The 18,144-nt window shown below is 42.1% G+C and overlaps 2 protein-coding genes across 2 annotated transcripts in view; one reads left to right on the top strand and one right to left on the bottom strand.

Annotated features, from left to right (window-relative positions):
- Nucleotides 1-2,078: 2,078 nt before the first annotated feature.
- dctn6 (dynactin subunit 6) lies at nucleotides 2,079-4,571 on the bottom strand (the record flags this gene model as incomplete). The annotated part of the gene is made up of 7 exons (XM_080518735.1): nucleotides 2,079-2,273; nucleotides 2,381-2,523; nucleotides 3,563-3,610; nucleotides 3,824-3,912; nucleotides 3,984-4,089; nucleotides 4,227-4,291; nucleotides 4,537-4,571. The coding sequence occupies 7 exons, from the start codon at nucleotides 4,569-4,571 to the stop codon at nucleotides 2,175-2,177; spliced, it is 585 nt and encodes a 194-aa protein (XP_080374861.1). The 3' UTR covers nucleotides 2,079-2,174.
- Nucleotides 4,572-7,179: 2,608 nt separating this feature from the next.
- Nucleotides 7,180-18,144, top strand: part of LOC308147119 (zeta-sarcoglycan-like) — a gene marked incomplete at both ends in the record, with an annotated part of 45,557 nt that continues 34,592 nt past the window's right edge. The window contains one exon of the mRNA XM_080519202.1: nucleotides 7,180-7,218. Within this exon, the coding sequence (XP_080375328.1) occupies nucleotides 7,180-7,218 (39 nt within the window). The remainder of the gene's footprint in view (nucleotides 7,219-18,144) is intronic.

Genomic DNA, 18,144 nt, shown 5'->3' with positions numbered 1-18,144 from the left:
TCTCCCCGGCAGCCTTTTCCTGAACCCCTGGTTGTACTACTGGTACCCTCATTAGTGAAATACCTTCAGTAGAGGAGAAGTCATGGATTATAGGAATCACCACCCGTTGAATATGGATATCTGTACCAATTTTCACACCACTCCATGTAACGGTCAGTAAGGACCAAAGTGGGACAAGCTGAGTGACACTGCCATCCACAGAGCCACGCTGTTAACATGGAGGAAACGGCATGACATCCAGCGGCTCTGGGTCCCCGTCGTGATGAGATTAATTATTTCTGTGGGGCTGCAACGGAAATCACTGCAGCCTATAGGTCACATTTCAGTTTTCAAAGGTGGAGTGGACCTGGATGCAAAGGTCAGCTGTCAGAAAGCCTTTATCCTCTCAAAGCAACTGGTGGCCGCTTTAAACGCAACTGACTGCAGCCGCACTAGAACAACATGTGTGTCTAAAAGCAACAGAAATGCACTGAAGAAGCAGCAAAATTCAAGGATTTTCCTCCTTTATGGAGCAAATGCATCAATGGCTGCAAATAACTTCCCGTGGTTCTCTCTTTGTTTGTGATAGCGTGTCATTCCCTCTACAGGAAATCTTGTATATTTGTATCTCAGACCAAATATTGACTCGAGATAATCATATTAAAAGAAACGCACATTCCACTGCAGTGCACAAAAGTCTGCTTAAACAAATAGGAGCTGCATATAATTCAGTTTGAAAACAGTACAGTTACAGGCAGATATAAATAGCTGCTTCCCAATATAGAACAACATTTGAACTTCCTCTCAAATTCCTGCCTTGAGTTGCTATCATCATAGCCATTTTGCATGTGAAAAAAAAAAAAAAACCCACTGCAGATTAAAAGGCCACACTCGCTCCCCCACCCCACATGAGGTCCTTGTCACTCTGCACATCCATGCAACTGCACTCAGCATCTGTCTTCCTTGTCATATTAAAGTAAACTCACGCTTCGGCAACACCCTAAAGTACAAAACGTTGGGTGGGAAATAAAGAGAGGCGAGACGACAAGGAGCCTGGACGTGGCCCCGGCTGCACTGCACGGCTGAAATAATTAGCCCCTGGTTGACGTGGACTGCTCATGGGATTCCACCGTGACATGTTCAAATGAGTATTGGCAGAGTGCGACACCAGCTGTGGGCCTCCTACGGGGAGCTGTGGCACTGTGCGACACCCCTGCCCACCGAGCGCCACACACACATACAAACACACACCCTTTAACCTCTGAAGAGCAACGGCCTTCAGCTTGTTTTATAGCTGCACAGGCTTAAAGGGGACAACTGTTCGGTGCCGCATCGAAACTTTTGCTATCAGGTGCAAGTAGGTGATGCTGGAGTGACTCTGCACCACCACACATGCATGCATTCAAATCAGCGAGCCTGCAGTGCAGCTGGGTGCAGCAGCAGCACCCGGCGGGGGCTGACGGAGGGGAGCAGAAGACATTATTGCAGCTAAAACTCAAGCTACAACCACACCCAAGATGCTTTGTTTGGCATTTCCCAGTGTACCCGCAGCACGTACTTGGCAACCCCTTATGGAAGGACGCCAGACTGGCAGGTCACCAAATCCAAAACTAGGGGTTCAACACTCATAGATGTCTTTAATAAGATCACTTCTGCTCAGGTGAAGAAGATAACTGAGCTTCGGGCCACAGTTGCACGTTCACATGTCATCAGTGTGGAATATTTTTACCAAAATAACCTTGATTTGTGAGTATTTTTAGAACAAAAAACATGACAATGCTGATATTTTTAGTGACCGTTATTAATAAGTTGTATTCTAATTGGATAATATCTATCACCTGATGAAACAAAGCCTTGTTGTGCAGCTGCTCAACACCTCCCCCTTCTGGACAAAATGATGTAGGAAAATGGCATTTTAACGTCTTTATTGCAGTTTTTTATCTGATTTCATCGTAACAATTATAAATATAGATGAATATCACATGGTAACATAAGTTGGCATCAAAAATTATTCGTTTCAGATGCAAAATATATATCAAATACTCACAAAATTGGTCTAAAAGCAAAGATTCAGAAATCTGTGATGGTCATTTTCGGTCGTAGAGGTAAATCCAAGAAACATGTGGGGCACATAAATAGTGAGCCAAGTGCGTGTGCAGATGATCAGCAGGTTATTTGTATCCAGATCAGACACCTCAGTTTCTCACAGGCGTGCTGTTTCCCTTCACCGTCTTCTTCAGGTGGTGGTAGTTGGGCAGAATCTTCATGAGGAAGTCGAGCTGTAGAGTCTGCGGCTGCAGGAGGAGAAGAAAAGCATGACATATTAAGTCACGCAACCCAACAAAACAGCGTCATTCAGAGACAGAAACAAAAACACAAGCATCCATCTAAAAGAAGTGACCTGTGGTTTTTCGCTCTGCACGCGTCGGATGCACTTGGAGCCGTACACGACCGTGTTCTCAGGCACGACCTCGCACGTGTTGATCTGGCAGCAGGCGCCGATGATGCAGCCGCTGGTCAGGATCACATTTCTCCCAAGATCAGCTGGTATTGAAAATCAAAGAGAAATGTATTTTGTTAGAAAACTGCAGCCCAGAATTACAATCCTCTTAATGCACGTGTTTCATTTGCTATAGTTTGTTTTGCCTGTTGACCAGTTGTGAACAACATGTTAATGAAGCCTAACACAGCAATACTGGCAGCAATATGAGGGATGGCTGACCAGAGTACCAATACTGCATTACAATGTTAACAAAACTGACTCTCGGGCTGTCAGCATGTTTTTGGTGTACTTAAGAAACTTTTTACTGCTTTTTAATTCTTCGTGTAGCTGCTGACCTACTAACATCCAGAAGATGGAGCATCTGCCTCCCACTAATTCAATGTAAGTGGAGCAGGAACAACTAAATTAAAGATCATCAATTTAATCAGGGAAAGTTAAATTTAAAGATTTATTAAGTGTGCACTACTGTGAAAAATTTCTGTATTAGTACCTCTGGCGTAAGACTGTGGTGCAAATTGTGTGTGTAGAATGAGATGAAGCAAACATGAAATGTAATTCAGTTTAAAAAGAAATCAAAAGAAGTTACTCTTGTGAGCTATAGTACTTGAATAATGAATATGAGGGTTTGTTTGTTTTGTGGATATTGTTGAATTGATAAATATACTGTAACTATTGTAAAACGATTGATGTCAGTCTGTATGAATGTAGTGACATATGAAAACACTGTTGAGCATAGTTCAATTGCTGCATTATGTATTGGTTGTAGGTTGGTGCTAAATTAAGAAAAGCCGTGTTTTAATAATGAATTAAGTTATTGATAAAGATGCATCAGTACTTGAGTGGTAGGATTAAATAAGATTATACTTGTCCCTATTCCTTTTCATTAATATAATTTAAGACTTGCAGGTGTGGAAGACAGATTCAGCATTCCCGTTCACATTTGTGTTGTTCATTTAAATGTTGATTTTTTTTCACTTTCTTCTTTACAAAATAAATACCAATATCACTGTCAGATCAAACATCTATGACTGTATGGAACACATTTCAGCAAAAGGCTCAAAATATGAATTCAATGTTTACCTTTGGACTCGATCACATTGTTGTCACCGATCTTTAAGGCTTGAGAAACTGTTGCACAATTGTTAAGCGTTTCAACCCAAGAAGTGGCACCTGGAACAGCTGTTAATACGAACTATGGGTGGATGGACGTGCTGAGCAGGAGAAATACACTTATTGCTGACCTCTGGTGGACAAACTAAATAGGCAAGACTTTACACAGATGCCTAAACTCTTATTCCCCTCTGATAAGTCAATGTCTGACAGTTTCGAGGTGAAGGATACCACATCCAACTTCAAACACGTTGTTGGTGCCAATAGTCATCGTCTTCGGCTCCACTCCCTCTGTGTCCGGCATGATGTTCTCTGGATAACTGTAATAATACAAGATGAGGCGGTATATTTGCATGGGGTATTTACATTTGGTGGCACATCCTGGACGGACCTGTTAATAATGAGCGCCTGCTCCTCGATCAGATTGCCCTCTCCGATGACGATGGGCCCCGCTTCTGCGATGATGCGCGCTTTGGGGTGAACGACTGTCCGCGCGCCTGCAGCGGAAACGCAGAAAGGAATAAAGGTCATGTTACACCGAAGCAGTCAGGGAAAAACTGAGGAGGAAAAATATTGCTTAATAATATTTCATCAGGGGCGGGAAAAGGCCGTGATTGTAATAGAAGAGACTCACCAATTGTCACATCCCCTCTTATTTCGCTTTCAACGCACACCACAGCTCCAGCCGCGATTTTAGCACTGAAAGAGGCAGATTATAAATAATACCAATTAAAATTAAAGCCGGATGATAATATGATAACATCAGGATCTGCACCGGATTGATAATCTAATATCTTAGCGATGACGCCTCCTATAAATAGATTATGGGAGCCGCAGTCAAGATTATTAAAGCATGATATGACATTTTAATTTCCTGCCTGCTATTTTTGCTCTAAAATTAGTTATTTAAATGAAAGGAGGTTAAATATGGAGAAGATATCTACCTTTTTTGAGCCATTATTTGTTTGTTGTCTGACATCCTGCGGTCCTGCCTGAATCCAGAATGTGCGCTCCGGATTGATTGTGTCTGTCTGGAGAAAATGTTGCTGCCTTCTATTGGCGTTATGGGGCTACTGCAACGAGCACTCAGAATAGAATAGAATAGAATAGAATAGAATAGAATAGAATAGAATAGAGGTACTTTAGTAATTCTAGAGGAATTCTTTGAAATGGTTTATATCATTACAAAACAACCAAAATAATACTCACATACATGAATTAATCAACATGTTGGAAAAAAAAACATAACTCAAAATTACATGTAAACGACCTTGATGCAAGCATGATATGTGAGATACACACAACTGTTATAAAGACAAATACGTGACAAAAGCAACAAATAGAAAAGCGAAACACCTGCTTCAATGCAGTAAATAACCCAAAGATGTATAAAATGAGCATGGAATGGTGGAGAGATTATGCAGATGCAAGGTGAACAGGTGGAGACACAAAACAACCACAAGTCTTATCTACACTTTTTATTATTTTTTGTTCAGGTTTCAACAGAAGGGTGAGTGGGTGCTTTCTGTAGGCTACATCTGTGCACAGGGACCCATTATTTCATGAACCACCCATCCGTACGAGTAAGCGTTTGACCTTGTGGTTATAATTCACAAACAAAATTGATGGATTTTTTTTAAGCTGCTACTTTGATATTTCTTTATTTATATTATAATATATTATTTATCATGCACCAGTGTGAGTGAAACTATGTGAGAAAAGACCAATAAATCCAAGAAATAATGTTATTCCATAACTGGAGCTGAGTGTGAACCAGCAGGCAAGTCAAGGTGAACAACCCAAGACTTTACTTGTCACATAAATTTAATTATTTGTGAGTTTTCAATTATCATTTGACGACCTCTCAACAGGCTGCTGACTCGGCGTTTGCACAAATGAATGATAATCACCCTGCTCATCATCACCCGCCCTTCTCTCCTGCTGCATTGTCACCGTGTCTCCTGCAGGGAGCAACAATTACCAGTGAATGGATCCGATCCAGCTGTGGAATAGACCCCATGGATTTATGTCTCTTTTAGAGATGGAGAGGAAACCCCTGTCGATATAAAACCTCCCTATTGAGTTACCACTTAATTCATGGTGACATTATCTTCACAGCAATTTGTGTTTATTATCTTTCACCCTGGGATTTTTCTTTTTCTTCCATTCTTGAGGTGTAAAGCAGGAGATAAACATGACTCTTTTCTTCTTTAATTTAGGACGCAAAGGAGCCTGTCTGAAATTGATTTTTCGCCGACGTATGAGCCTTGACTTGAGGGTTCACCTTCTGTCAAGTGAGCCAGAGTTCATTCACAAACCGGAAATCGGCGTACCTTTCATATTTTCAGATTAAAAGCAATCCATTTGCGTAATATCAGAAACGTCTGATTCATAATCCACAGAGCATTTTCCTATTATAGCATAATTAAGTCACATTGGAGAAGTAACCCATTGCCACATCCCTCTTTGTCTTATAGATTTTGTGTAAAAATGATTCTTCGTAACAAACAGCCGTTTTATCTGAAGTGAAGCATATCAGTACTATAACATACAAATCCCACAGTTCAAAACCATGCATGTAATGCTAATTAATGGCTTTATGAAGTATGCTTCTCTGTGTTTGTCCCGCAATGAACTGATCTCCTGTCTATGCAAGGTTTACTCTGCCATCCATCACACATTAATAGCTGAGAGGTTCTGGAGTCATGCGACCTTGAATTGAATAAAGTGGTATGAAAGACGAATGAATGGTACAATTGATGCACCTGAATACAAATTTTCAAAATGTTTTTTTTTCTTCATTATTATTATGGATTAATAACAGCATTTCAATGCAGATAGATCGCTCACCTTCATCTTTGCTCAACTCGTCATTGTTAAATTGGGTCAGCACAGGTGAGCCAAACATTTTTTTTTTTTTAATGTATTTCACAACTCTTCCTGAAGTACATTTTTGTCTAATTCATCAGTTTTCCATGCCGTTTAAACGTAAAATTCATGTTTTGGGACTGTGGGGAAGAAACCAAGAAAAGGCGCTCAATATGCAGGTGCGCATTACGCACAGGACTCGAACCCGCGACATAAACACTCCACACCTGTGCGTCCCATTTCTGTTTGTATTCTTATTCTTATTCTTATTCTTGTCCCTATTCTTATTCCTATTCTTGTTCCTCATACGAAAGTGATTAAATTGCGCTTTTGCGCCGCAAACGTGCTCCTTTTACTTTGAAATTGAGCGGATGTGCTCGTCATGCTGCTGTCGGACTCATCGGGGGAGTTTTGAACGTGAGTGAACGTCTCAGAGTCGCTGTTCCACAACGCGGCGGCGCCTCAGCCTGCGCGTCTTTTACCGAGACCGCGAGCGGCGCTTGCAGAAGAGAAGAGCTTAAATATAATTGAAACGAACTATTAACATGTAGGTGACTATATACCACATGCATATAACGTTGATGTTTGTTTTAGTTGTTTTTTTTTTTCATTTGAATTAGATATAATAAAGTACAAACAGGAGCTGAATTTCGTGCGTCTCTCCAGCTTGTTGCAACTTTTTATGGAAATATGTAATTGGTGGCTAATGAGTCTGTAAAATGGAGCAGTCGGCTACTCTGGACGTGGAAACTCTCAAGGTAAGACAATAGTCGATTGAGGGGGGGAAAGTGTATGTATGCAATAAATGAATAGAAGCTGATATGTTGTTGGCGGATTTGTCACTAATTTGACGCGCACCCAGCGCATCGCTGCAGGGATGGAGTTGTACCTGCACTTTGCTGCACAGCAGGGTGCATGCGTCTGTTTGTGAAATATTAATCTCCGTGTTGTGTTGTTTTATTCAGCACTCTTAAACTCACGCGTGCTCCTCTGCAACAGGTGCGACCGCGGCTTCAATTGTTCCATTAAAAATCCCAGCAAATGAAAGATAAATGGAAAGTATCTGCTCGACTCTGCGGGCGTGGATATAATTAATACCCACTGACCAGTGCTCAGGCACTTTGAGCAGGCCCACCTGGAGTTCTTTACGTGTCTCCTTCTTACACTGTACACCTCATATTGTATGCAATCTCCTCCTCAGGAATCACAGTAATGTGACAGCCTATGAATATTCTGCCTGCATGCTTCCTCATTATCATTCCAGTCTAGCAGGGGGAGGCAGTAACCTCTGGGTACAGTATGTGCATCTCTTCTCCACGCTGCAGTGTTTAAAAAGAAGAAGAGCAGCTCTGTGTCATGGAGCCAAACAGCAGAGCCACTGTGTGCCTGTGCACTCAAGTCCAACCACCGCGCACACACACACACACACACACACACACACACAGCTCTTCGTTTTGGTGGCCAGGTCACTTATCAGTCAAGAAATCGCTCCTGCTCAACTACTGGCTCTGAGCCTGACCCAGCTCCCCCCACTCACTGTGACAAGTCGGCAACTTTGGGCCAATCACACATGTGTTATGGGAGCAGTGTGCCTTTTTGTTGAGTTCTGCGAGTGCCAGCGCCCGCTGTCTTATCTAATTAAAACAGAGACTTTGTCTCGAGGATGCTTTGTGGCATTACTTTCGTTGATGATGCTGTGTTCAGCCTGGCACCAACCCCCCCCCCCCCCCCCCCCCCCCCCCCCCACACACACACACAGCACTACTCCCCCCCACCCCCTGCATTCAGCTGATGAATGCAAATGACTCCGATGGGGTGCTGTCCAAAATGGACCCACTTGGCTCCCTGAGGATTTGCTGGGGATTAACAAGGAAAGCTAGTTTACTGTGGAGAAGTGTGTGCCTGTTTACATCAGCAGTTTGTCGCCCTCTCCCCTCCTTCCTGCCCGCCACAGCCATCGTCGACACAAGGGAAGGCACCAGCAGAGCCGCGAGCATGCGGGGACTAAACTCCAGACTCAAGAAAGCACTTAAAAGGTCAGCAGTAGGGTCAGTGCGCGACCATACTTGGAAACCTCTGGGTCGGCCTCCTGTTCACGCATAAGCGGGGGCCTTACTTTCTGCTGCTCTGCTAAACATGCTGCTCACACTGAGTATTCTGTCTAGACATTCACTAATTACTGTCCAAGGGTAAAAAAAAATTGACAGTTCCCAGCCAAAGCAAGCTCCAGGCCAACAGAAAATCACTCTGCGCTTCAGGAAAAGTGTATTGAGTAAGGCAGCCTTTGGTGAACCACTCTCCTACATTGATTATCCAACTGTGGGAGGAGTACCATGCGCGGCGCATGAGCTGTATGTGGAAGAAAGTCAGATATTTTAAACATTAAATCAATTTGAAAGCTGTAAAATAATCAAAAAGCACTAAAGGTGAAATTCATTTGGAATATAAGTAGCATCTCTTGTTTCGGTTCATCTTAAAGTTGATTCTCATTATAGATTTGTGAGTTTATGGCTCAAGATTTTTTGTTGTTTTATATTTTTGCAAAAGAAAAATGAAGTTTGGACTCTCAGTGACATCAATATATCTTATATATTTTTGCAGAAAGCAACCAATTATAGCTCGGTTAGCAACTTGCTGTTGGTTACTGTGACTGAATGAAAAACAGCTGTTATTCCTAATGCTCCTGCTGTATAAATGAGAGATAAAAGAGATGTTGCACCCTGTTAGGATCATAATGCCGCTGCTTTGTACAGTGTGGCTATTGCTGGCAACCATGAGTAAAATAAAACTCATTATGGGAGTAAATGTCTACTTTGCAAACTGTATATAGATAATTGGGTAAGACTTTGCCATTATATGCACAAGTTGTTTTTTTTTTCAGGTGGTGCACACAATAAAACATTTAAGAACCATTTTATTAAACACCCGCAAGGTTCATTACACACTTATTTGTAGCAAATACTTCACCATAAAAGCCTTGAAAAGTGAAAACCAAGGGTTTGTCACGGTTGTTGACACTTTTCAATACCACATGCTTGAAATGATGGAAGTCTGCATTGATTGTAAAGTCAACAGTATCGAGGGGAGAATCTACAATTGGGTTTTCGACCCCACACTGCGCGAATGAAGCACTGGAAAATAATCACTAAGGAGACCAACTGCCGGCAGCCTGCCGGAGAGCACACAGAGGGTTTGATGAGGTGGGCGGGCTTCCTCTAATTACAGGAGTGGCAGTTCACGTTCCCCGTCTCCACCGGTGCTGAAGTTTCCCTGGGCAGGACATTGAACCCCAAACTTCTCACGGCGGTGGGTTGAAGACGCCGACCGCGTTCGCCGAATCAGTCAAACGCACAAGCTAAAGTCATTTAGTGGTCGTCTACGTGGACAACGCACCGCGCTCACAGTCAAAACACTCCCGGGCTTTTTGGAGACCCACTGTGGGGAGTTTACATTTCCTCCCTGTGTGTGCGTTTGTTTCCTCTGCCTATACTTTGGTTTCCTCTTACAGTGTTTGAGGTCCGTCTCTGACTTTAAACTGTGAGTGTGTGTGTGTGTGTGATTGCGTGTCCTGCCTTCACCCTCTGTCGGCTGCGATCAGCTCCGGCCGTCTGACGCCGAGTTGAATGAAGCGATTTTGAAGATGGACGGGTATTATTGTCTGAGTGTCTCACATGGTTTTGGTGCCGGTAGACGTGTCAGGGATTTCTCCAGAACAACAATTGCAATCATTCATGTGACGCATAGTTGAGAAAAGATTATACGTTTATTTTATCTGTGTATGTCAAAATGCTGAGAAACCTGCATGCTGAAGCTTGCGTGTTTAGAAACCGCACAATGCAGCCAGGCTCTAATCCAATATCATTTCCATAATGACACTTGACACGTGCTGTCTGCTAAGTTTCCCGTATGGATGATAACATCACTTGACTGTGGTCGTGCCACATAGGTCATTTGTAGCATGTCAAAAGCAGGATTTGTATAACAGGGTATTTTAATAAAACGGACAAGCCAGTTTTAAGACTGCAGGAATGCACTGTGGAGAAATCATTAACATAATGAGCTGCTCACGTCTGCGAGGGACATTGCTACTTCTCACTTCAGCTTGATAGGTCACTTAGGTCGACTGTGGAGAGTTAATTCAACCTGTGAAAATATAACAAGCAGGGATTAGTTGATGTGTTAAAAAATTAAATGAAATAAAGGTTGGCGGGTATGAGGTGACATCAGAACTCAGATTTATACTTTTAATAGTCACGCAGCAAAATGAAATTTGTCCTCTGTTTTTATTAACACATCCAAGATTAACCAAGTTGCATGTCATAAATAACTAATGTAACCCTTTTTTTTCAATTCCACAGTATAATTTATGAAAATTGAACAAAGGCTATGAGATAAACGAATTAGCACAAAAAGAACCAGTACCTTTACAAAAAGAAACTGAACTGTCACAAAGTAATTATACCTTTTTAATTTGTTAAATTTGGATACAATATGAAGATGAGCAGAGAGCTTTGTTAGTTTTCATTGGTTCATTGAAAGGTTTGTTTCATGATACAATATTTGAAATAGAAAGACACGTTTTGAGGAATAAATGTGCATTTTTGTGGTTCTCCAGTGATACAACGGTTCCAGCTATCAGTTTGAGAGCCATAGTGTCAGAGCCACAGTGGTTTACTGTCTGAACTCCAACCCTGTGGTCCCACACCGTCTCTATGCCACTCGACCGCCGTGCCCACCAAGTGTACAAATTCATGAAAACCCCAGAAACAGCAAAAGGAAAATTTCTCTGTTCCCCATCTTCAAACAACTGCTGACGCTCGCTTGTGCTCTGATTGAACAGCTGCGGCCTTCTGAGGCACCAGACTTATTAGGCATCTTTGATTCATGTCGGGGGTTGCCATGTTGCTTTGTGTTGAAGGAAGATCCCCCCCCATCTATCCATTCTTCCAGGGGGAAAAAAGGGGGGCGATGGAAGATGAAGCCGTCGACAAACTCTCTTGTTGTTGTAGCTCCGCCAGAGATGAAGGGTCCACAAAAATTGGATTTCACGTGTAAGTGGAATGAGTATTGACAGCGGCACCTTCGCCCACATGCGTGGCTGTCGCATCAACAAAAAAAATGTGAGATGGCAACATCGATGCGGTGAGTTGCACGCCGAGCAATATAATTGACTTTTCTGGTGACAAGTCAGTATACGGGCTTCTCTGTCTCTCTGATTGGACTTTCTGTCAAAGGGAAAAGTCCACGGAACGTCAGTAAATAAGTGCCTCAGTGCTGCGTGTTGGGTTGATCGTGTCCATCTATTTCCCCCGCTGCTGCCTCAGCGATTGTGCGACGCTCATAGGCAGGATGGATGAGCACGAGCTTCACAGTCATTAGCGCTCCTCCAAATGTTTTCTTACCTCCAGCTGAGGCGGCCTTGTGGGACTCCGCTGGCACCGCTGAGTGAGAGTGCCCGCCGATTTGCTGATTAACATTATCAAGCATTAATAACATCTCATTTTCTTTCATTAGGAGCTTCTCAGCTGTATTTTGCTGCCTCTGCAGCATGTCACTGTTTGATCAAAGCAGCGTGTGGAATATCAGCCTCGCCGCTAATTGGTGGAGATGAGGCGTGTTGGCAGTGGGAAGGGGCCACTGGGTAATTGCTGGCTTTGGTTGGATCTAGCTGCAAGGCCTGTGTAGCAGAAGCTCCATGGACACCCCCCCCCCCCCCCCAACACACACACACACAAACACACACACACTCGCCCCCCGAAGCGTGCAGGAAAGTGACAAGAATCAAATCTCAGCATAAAGTTAAACAGGATTGATGCAGTAGACTATCCAAAGATGAATACAAGTTGTGCAACAGCATGTGATCAATACAGATAGCGGCTTCCTCTCATGGCTCGTTGCAACTTAGAGGAGGAAGTTGCTGTGTAGGTGTTTGGATTGTAAAAATAGAACCTGCCTGCAATCAGGACGGTGGATGGTGAACCATCTGAGTAGATTTCAGGCCCATCTGTTGGTGATAATCTGTTGACATTTGTCTTGAGTGCTGTGGAACATATTCTGATGGTTTCATCAGGACTGGCTCTGTTTAACAGCCTGAACCTGCCGCGCCGAGCGCAGATTGCAGACACTCAGGCTTTCAGGATGAGAGGACATTTTAAAATCCAACAATTATTCCGAGTGGGAGAGCAAAAACTCTTTTTTTTTCCCACAAGCTGGTTTGTTCAGATTTTAAGGCCCCGAGGTGTTTGCGCTGATGATTTCTTAGTGAGATGCTTCCGATTGCAAACATAAATGCTTAGCTCATTGTTTTCTCTGAAACTTGAGGTAAAAACACTGTTTCTTTAATCAACAAGAGATTCAGGTTAAACTAAATGCATTGAGCTCAATAAAGAGCAGATTGCCTTTCATTTTCAAGCGGCTTAATTTGTTCTTAAAATATCAGAGCAAACACATTTAAAAGATGAGAAGCAGATTCAAATGATGCTGCAGAGGTCATGAAACCCTCTACAATCTATTTATTTCTCAACATTTGCAGGATTGTTATTATTAGAAGGGGAAAATTGAATATTAGTATCTCACAGCAGATAAAGAGATTAAACTCTTTGCTTCCTTTCACTACTTTAGAATTTAGTTGTCTTCCCCATTGCTATATTTAACAAAGAAACTATGTATTTTACCAGGTCCCATTGACAGTTGAACATTTTAACTGAGTTCATCTTGTTGTTGTTGGGTGGTTCACGACAACTATATTGACAAATAAATGCTGTTTACAACCATTTTTAACCAATTGCACAGACTTTCTTTGACAGTTTCATTTAAAAACTGGCTGATGCTCCTGTTTCAGTTCAATGACTTCAAACACAGACGGGTGTCAAATATTTGGTGGGAGAAAAAATAAGCAGCCAGAGGCTCCGGTATGGTCAGCAACATGAAGGTTTAAAGCACAAAACAGACAAATTATATACTGACTGGTATTTTTCATATTAAAGCAGATGGATGGACTCTGATCAAGTCAGAGGGGATGAAATGTTACCAAATTATAGGCGAAACATTGCAGTTAATTTGTCCAGAGTTCATTTCTGGACATTCTATGCTATTATTTTTATAAATTAGAAGTAATGTAACGTGTCCTTTACTCTGTAACTGTATGGGAATCTTCCCTCCCACCATAGATTAATCTTCCACATTCGTTTGAAGTTGAGAACTAATGGGCTTGAAAAATGTGAATCAATATATAAAAAAGTAGGTATGGTATGTTTAAAGGCACCAGTGCATGTGTTCTGTGTCCATTCTGTGCTAAAAATCTAGTTTTTAATAGTCAGCGTTGATTGCGGCAATGCTCAGTTTGATTACACTGAAGTCTGACAATTCCTTAAAAAATGTGAAATTGAAGAAAAGAAGGGTTTTTGGGACATTTATACCTCAGCCTATCGGCCGCAGAGAACATTGTTTTATTCGACGACGAGCTGCAGGTGTCTGTTGATGCAGTGACCTTTAGTTGATAGATGCTCCACGCTTTCATTTTTATCAGGATCGTTCCTGTAAAAGTGCAAAATCATCACCTGTGTTGCTTGTCGCAGCTAAAATGCCAAATGCAAACTCTCAGAGTCTTTGTCGCCTTTTAATACTGCAAAACTGTTCCATCTCCTGAGTGGGGGAGGGAGGGGGGGGGGGGGGGGGTAATCAGGTGAGATTCAGCGTGCCTGCCAGTTTGCAATGTAATCAGTGTTTTGTAAAAGTCAAAGTAGTTTCTCACACCTGCCGCAGTCGGACATTTCCATCAGTGCAGTCCGGCGTGTTTGTGAGCGTCCGCTGTGACCAGCATGCTGAAATGACGGATTGACAAAAACGCCGGGCGCCATGCACTCCTCCATTTGCTTTGTGAATAACCGAGCTTTAGGAGGCATGACTCGACCAGGGTAATATATGCATTAAAACTCTTGCAAAGAAATCTCAGGATCGGCTCGCGTTGGGAACAGTGGGTTGCCATAGAAATTACAAGTGCTGAAGTTTCCCTTAGCAACAGTGGATTGAAAATAGACTGAATTTGTCCAGCAGGACCACGGCTGTAGGCTAAAAGATTGGCTTTAAATAGTTCTTTTTTTTTCCTTGGTTATGCCTGTTTACATAAGTTCAAAATGCCCCCGAGACTCCAGGCACGTGCGGCGAGCGTCATTTATCTCGAGTGTTGCAGTGAGAACTCAACTTTATGTTTTCACTGAAAGTTGTGCGCGAGTCGCCAGCATCAGCAAAAAGTTGTGGTCGGCAGAAGGGTTTGTGTGGCGCTGTGCTGAGTGTCCCATCATGTCTTTGTCCCTCAGCTGTAGCACCGGTTAAATTAGAATTGCTGACATTTCCAGGACAGCGATACGGGTCATTTGTATCTGCTGCTACGGCGCAACGTCTATTTGTGAGACATCTGCCACCGCTGGCACCGGTGACCTGAACTGTTCATCCAGAGGAGCAGTCGTTTAAAGAAGTCGTTACAGGAGACGTAAGCTTGTGGAAGACCTCTTCCACCCTCTGTCTTCATCGTCGTCATCATCATCATCGCTTTTGTTTAGCAGTTTCCATTAAGTCAGTAATTTGAATAGTTAACTGGATAGGTCTACAGTGTAGTCAAACCATTTTATTTTGAAAAATAACTGATATACGTTGATGATAACAACTTCATGACGTTGTTTTTCATCGTGTAGGGATTGTAGACTGAATATCGATCCGTGAATTGGTTGAGCGTATTCTTACAATGAATTCAGATTGAACAATGTATTTTTAATAAAATGGTTGTTTTATCGCTCATCTAATGATTTTTTAAAATTATTTTCATGATTTCATTTCACAAATGAAAATATCACTTGAGAAGAGGCATCACCCAGCCTCCAGGATTCGAATGACTTATTGAGACATTTTAAATAATAATTTTTCATCATCTTGACTTTTTTTCTACCACTTTAAATCTCAAAGAACTAATTCAATCAGTTCTGAGCAGCAGTCACAAAAAGTTGTCACTCTTTTGACCATTGCTGTTAGGATAAACCTCCATTTGTGATTTTTCCTGCTAGAATTAACAATTGCTTTATCTTTAAAACACTGTTGTAAGAAAGTCTCTATTTCCTCATGAGCTACATCTGGAGAACGATGACTTTTGCATGTGATAAATATCAGACAACGACTGTGTTTCCATGAAACCATGGATAGTCTGAAGGTTACGTCTTTATTCCAGTCTGACAACAGCAGCACACACGCCACCTGATACACTGCGACGCAGTTGCAAAAAGCTCAACAGCTCTGTGGTGGTTTCATAATGACTAAAATTCATCACCTGCTCGCCCTTGTAAGAGATATTGATTTGTTGCAACAACACAACGCCTTCACAGGCTGCGATTGTGTGTACTGACTGTTAAAGCAGACGTTGTGTGGCGCTGATAAGCCGAGGGAACTACAGAGTACAGTTTGTGCTTTTGCAATACTTAAAACTCAGTTTTTTAAAAGTCAGTTAATTTAGATCTTGGAGAAAGTCTTCATTTTTGCCGCGTGTAAATAGTCGCCTATTACTCTGCCAGGAATAATGAGAGCCTGTCAGCAATAAAAAAAATAAATAAATAAAAAAAACACATACCGTAATGATGCCTGCCATCAGTGTTTTATGCTAATGGAATGCAAAGTGTGAATGAATCATACAGGGCATGGCTGGAGTTATGCATGCGTTACATGTCATGTAGGGCTCATCTGGAGAAAGCTGTACACAGGTGTGTCAATTATAGCTGTGAGTGTCACAATGAAAGTGTTTTATAATAGTAAAATAAATTCAGCGTTGCTTCCTGTGGCACGAGTATATGAGGAACTCCAAATAACCCGGTTGACATAATTGGACATCATGAAACACACTGTGCTTCTGCGGGATATTTTATCTGTGCTTGGCGCGAGCAGACGCTTATTCCTTTTATTCATACATATGCGAGAGGGGAGGATGGCCCACTTGGTGTGGATTCATCCCCGCCAGAGCGGAGCGGAACAGTTCAGAGCTCAGCCAGCCTCACATCCCGAGATGGGGAGTTTCACACTGTCAGCCAGCGGTCACGATCTGCTGGAGAACAGCAACCGCCTTCTCGCGCCTCGACAACCACACTTGACAGACATCATTTTCTCTGATCTCGTATCAGAGGGCCCATGTAGCAGCTTCTTCATGGCTGGCAGGCACACACACACTCGCTCAGAGTGGAAAACATTTCCCTGGCATGAAATTGAGCCTTTGTTTTATAATCCGTTTTGACTCATGTCGACTGTAAGAACACCAACCAGCATTTTGTCCATAATGTAAACTTTTGTAGGTAATGTTAAAGTAGCACTGTTTAAGTCTGGGGCCACAGTGGAAAAGACAGAATAAAGTAATTTCACTGCCATTTTTCTTTGACCTTGTGATATTTACTGTTGATAATAAGCCAAAGGCATCCGTGTATCATCTCGGACGACCAAAAGAAGAAATAAAGAAAATCACATTTAAGTTTTAGAGAAGATAGTTGGATGATCACAGGTTGGTATTCATGAACTCAGCAACTGAGACAATTATTATAGCTACTTGGTGTGCTGCCGCTCCACAATTTCTTGTGGAATTGGTGATGACGATGGATTAAATCACTGCCTCCTGGTGGCCAAAGAAGAGGTCACTCTTAAGTTGAACATAGTTCGATGTTTACTTACTATCAGATGTTATCCTCACTTCCACCACTTGTCCACATTTTCACAAAGGAAATCTCAAATATTTTTTAAATGTAAAGAAAATCAATCATTTGGAAGATTTCGCCTTTTAAAACAAAAAGGCAGTCATACCACCCAGTCCCTGCAATATTTATGGTATTTAAGAGAACTCATTTGCTCTTTAATTCATTTACTTTGATTTATTTAAAAAAGCATGTTTGATATCTGTTGTGACATGTCTCCAATGTTTTTTCTTTCCTCACCATCACAATGCTTTCCATCTGGCTAAATGCATTTGTAGAATTATTGTGCTGATATTATTAACTGCTTACTTTGTGTTTTTAAAACTGAAAAAAAAAGATACTTCTTCCTTCCTGCGCACCAGAAAGCACATTTCGCTCTTTAAGGTTTTTCTTTGTCGCATGATGCATTCACAGTTAAATCAAAGGCACTGGTGCAGACAAGGATGACAGCATTTCAACAAATAGATCGGTCCAACAGAGCAATTACACCAGAGTTCATTCCAATTGAACCAAAATCAACAAGTGTGAACACTCGATTAAGGTCATATTGCCCAATTAGGAACCTTTGTAAGTGGAAAAGAGAGAGAGAGAGAGACAGACAGAGAGAGAGAAAGAGAATTTATTGACTGCAGTCCAATGGTGCGTTCATGTAGCTGGAAACGTGAGAGTTTGTCGTTGCGAGGAAACGAGAGTGTCCGGAGAAAACATGCAAACTCTGCACAAAAGCTATGAGCCTAGACAGATAACCACTTCAACCTTAAAAAGGAATATTTCAGATTTCGATGCATTTAGACACTGGCTGCACAGGGGAGAACACCGCAGCATGGCAAGAAGGATGTGACTCGGCCTGGCCCTTCTGTGTGGAGTTTACATGTTCTCCCTGTGCATGTGGAGCCTTTCTCCAGGCACTCTGGTTTCTTCTCACAATCCAGAAATGTGTATTTTTGGCCTTTTGCTGACCCTAAA

This window comes from Blennius ocellaris (assembly GCF_963422515.1).
Source record: "Blennius ocellaris genome assembly, chromosome: 23".
In the NCBI taxonomy this organism is placed as follows: domain Eukaryota; kingdom Metazoa; phylum Chordata; class Actinopteri; order Blenniiformes; family Blenniidae; genus Blennius; species Blennius ocellaris.
Note: the sequence above shows the minus strand (reverse complement) of the source record. Positions and strands in the feature narration are given on the sequence as shown.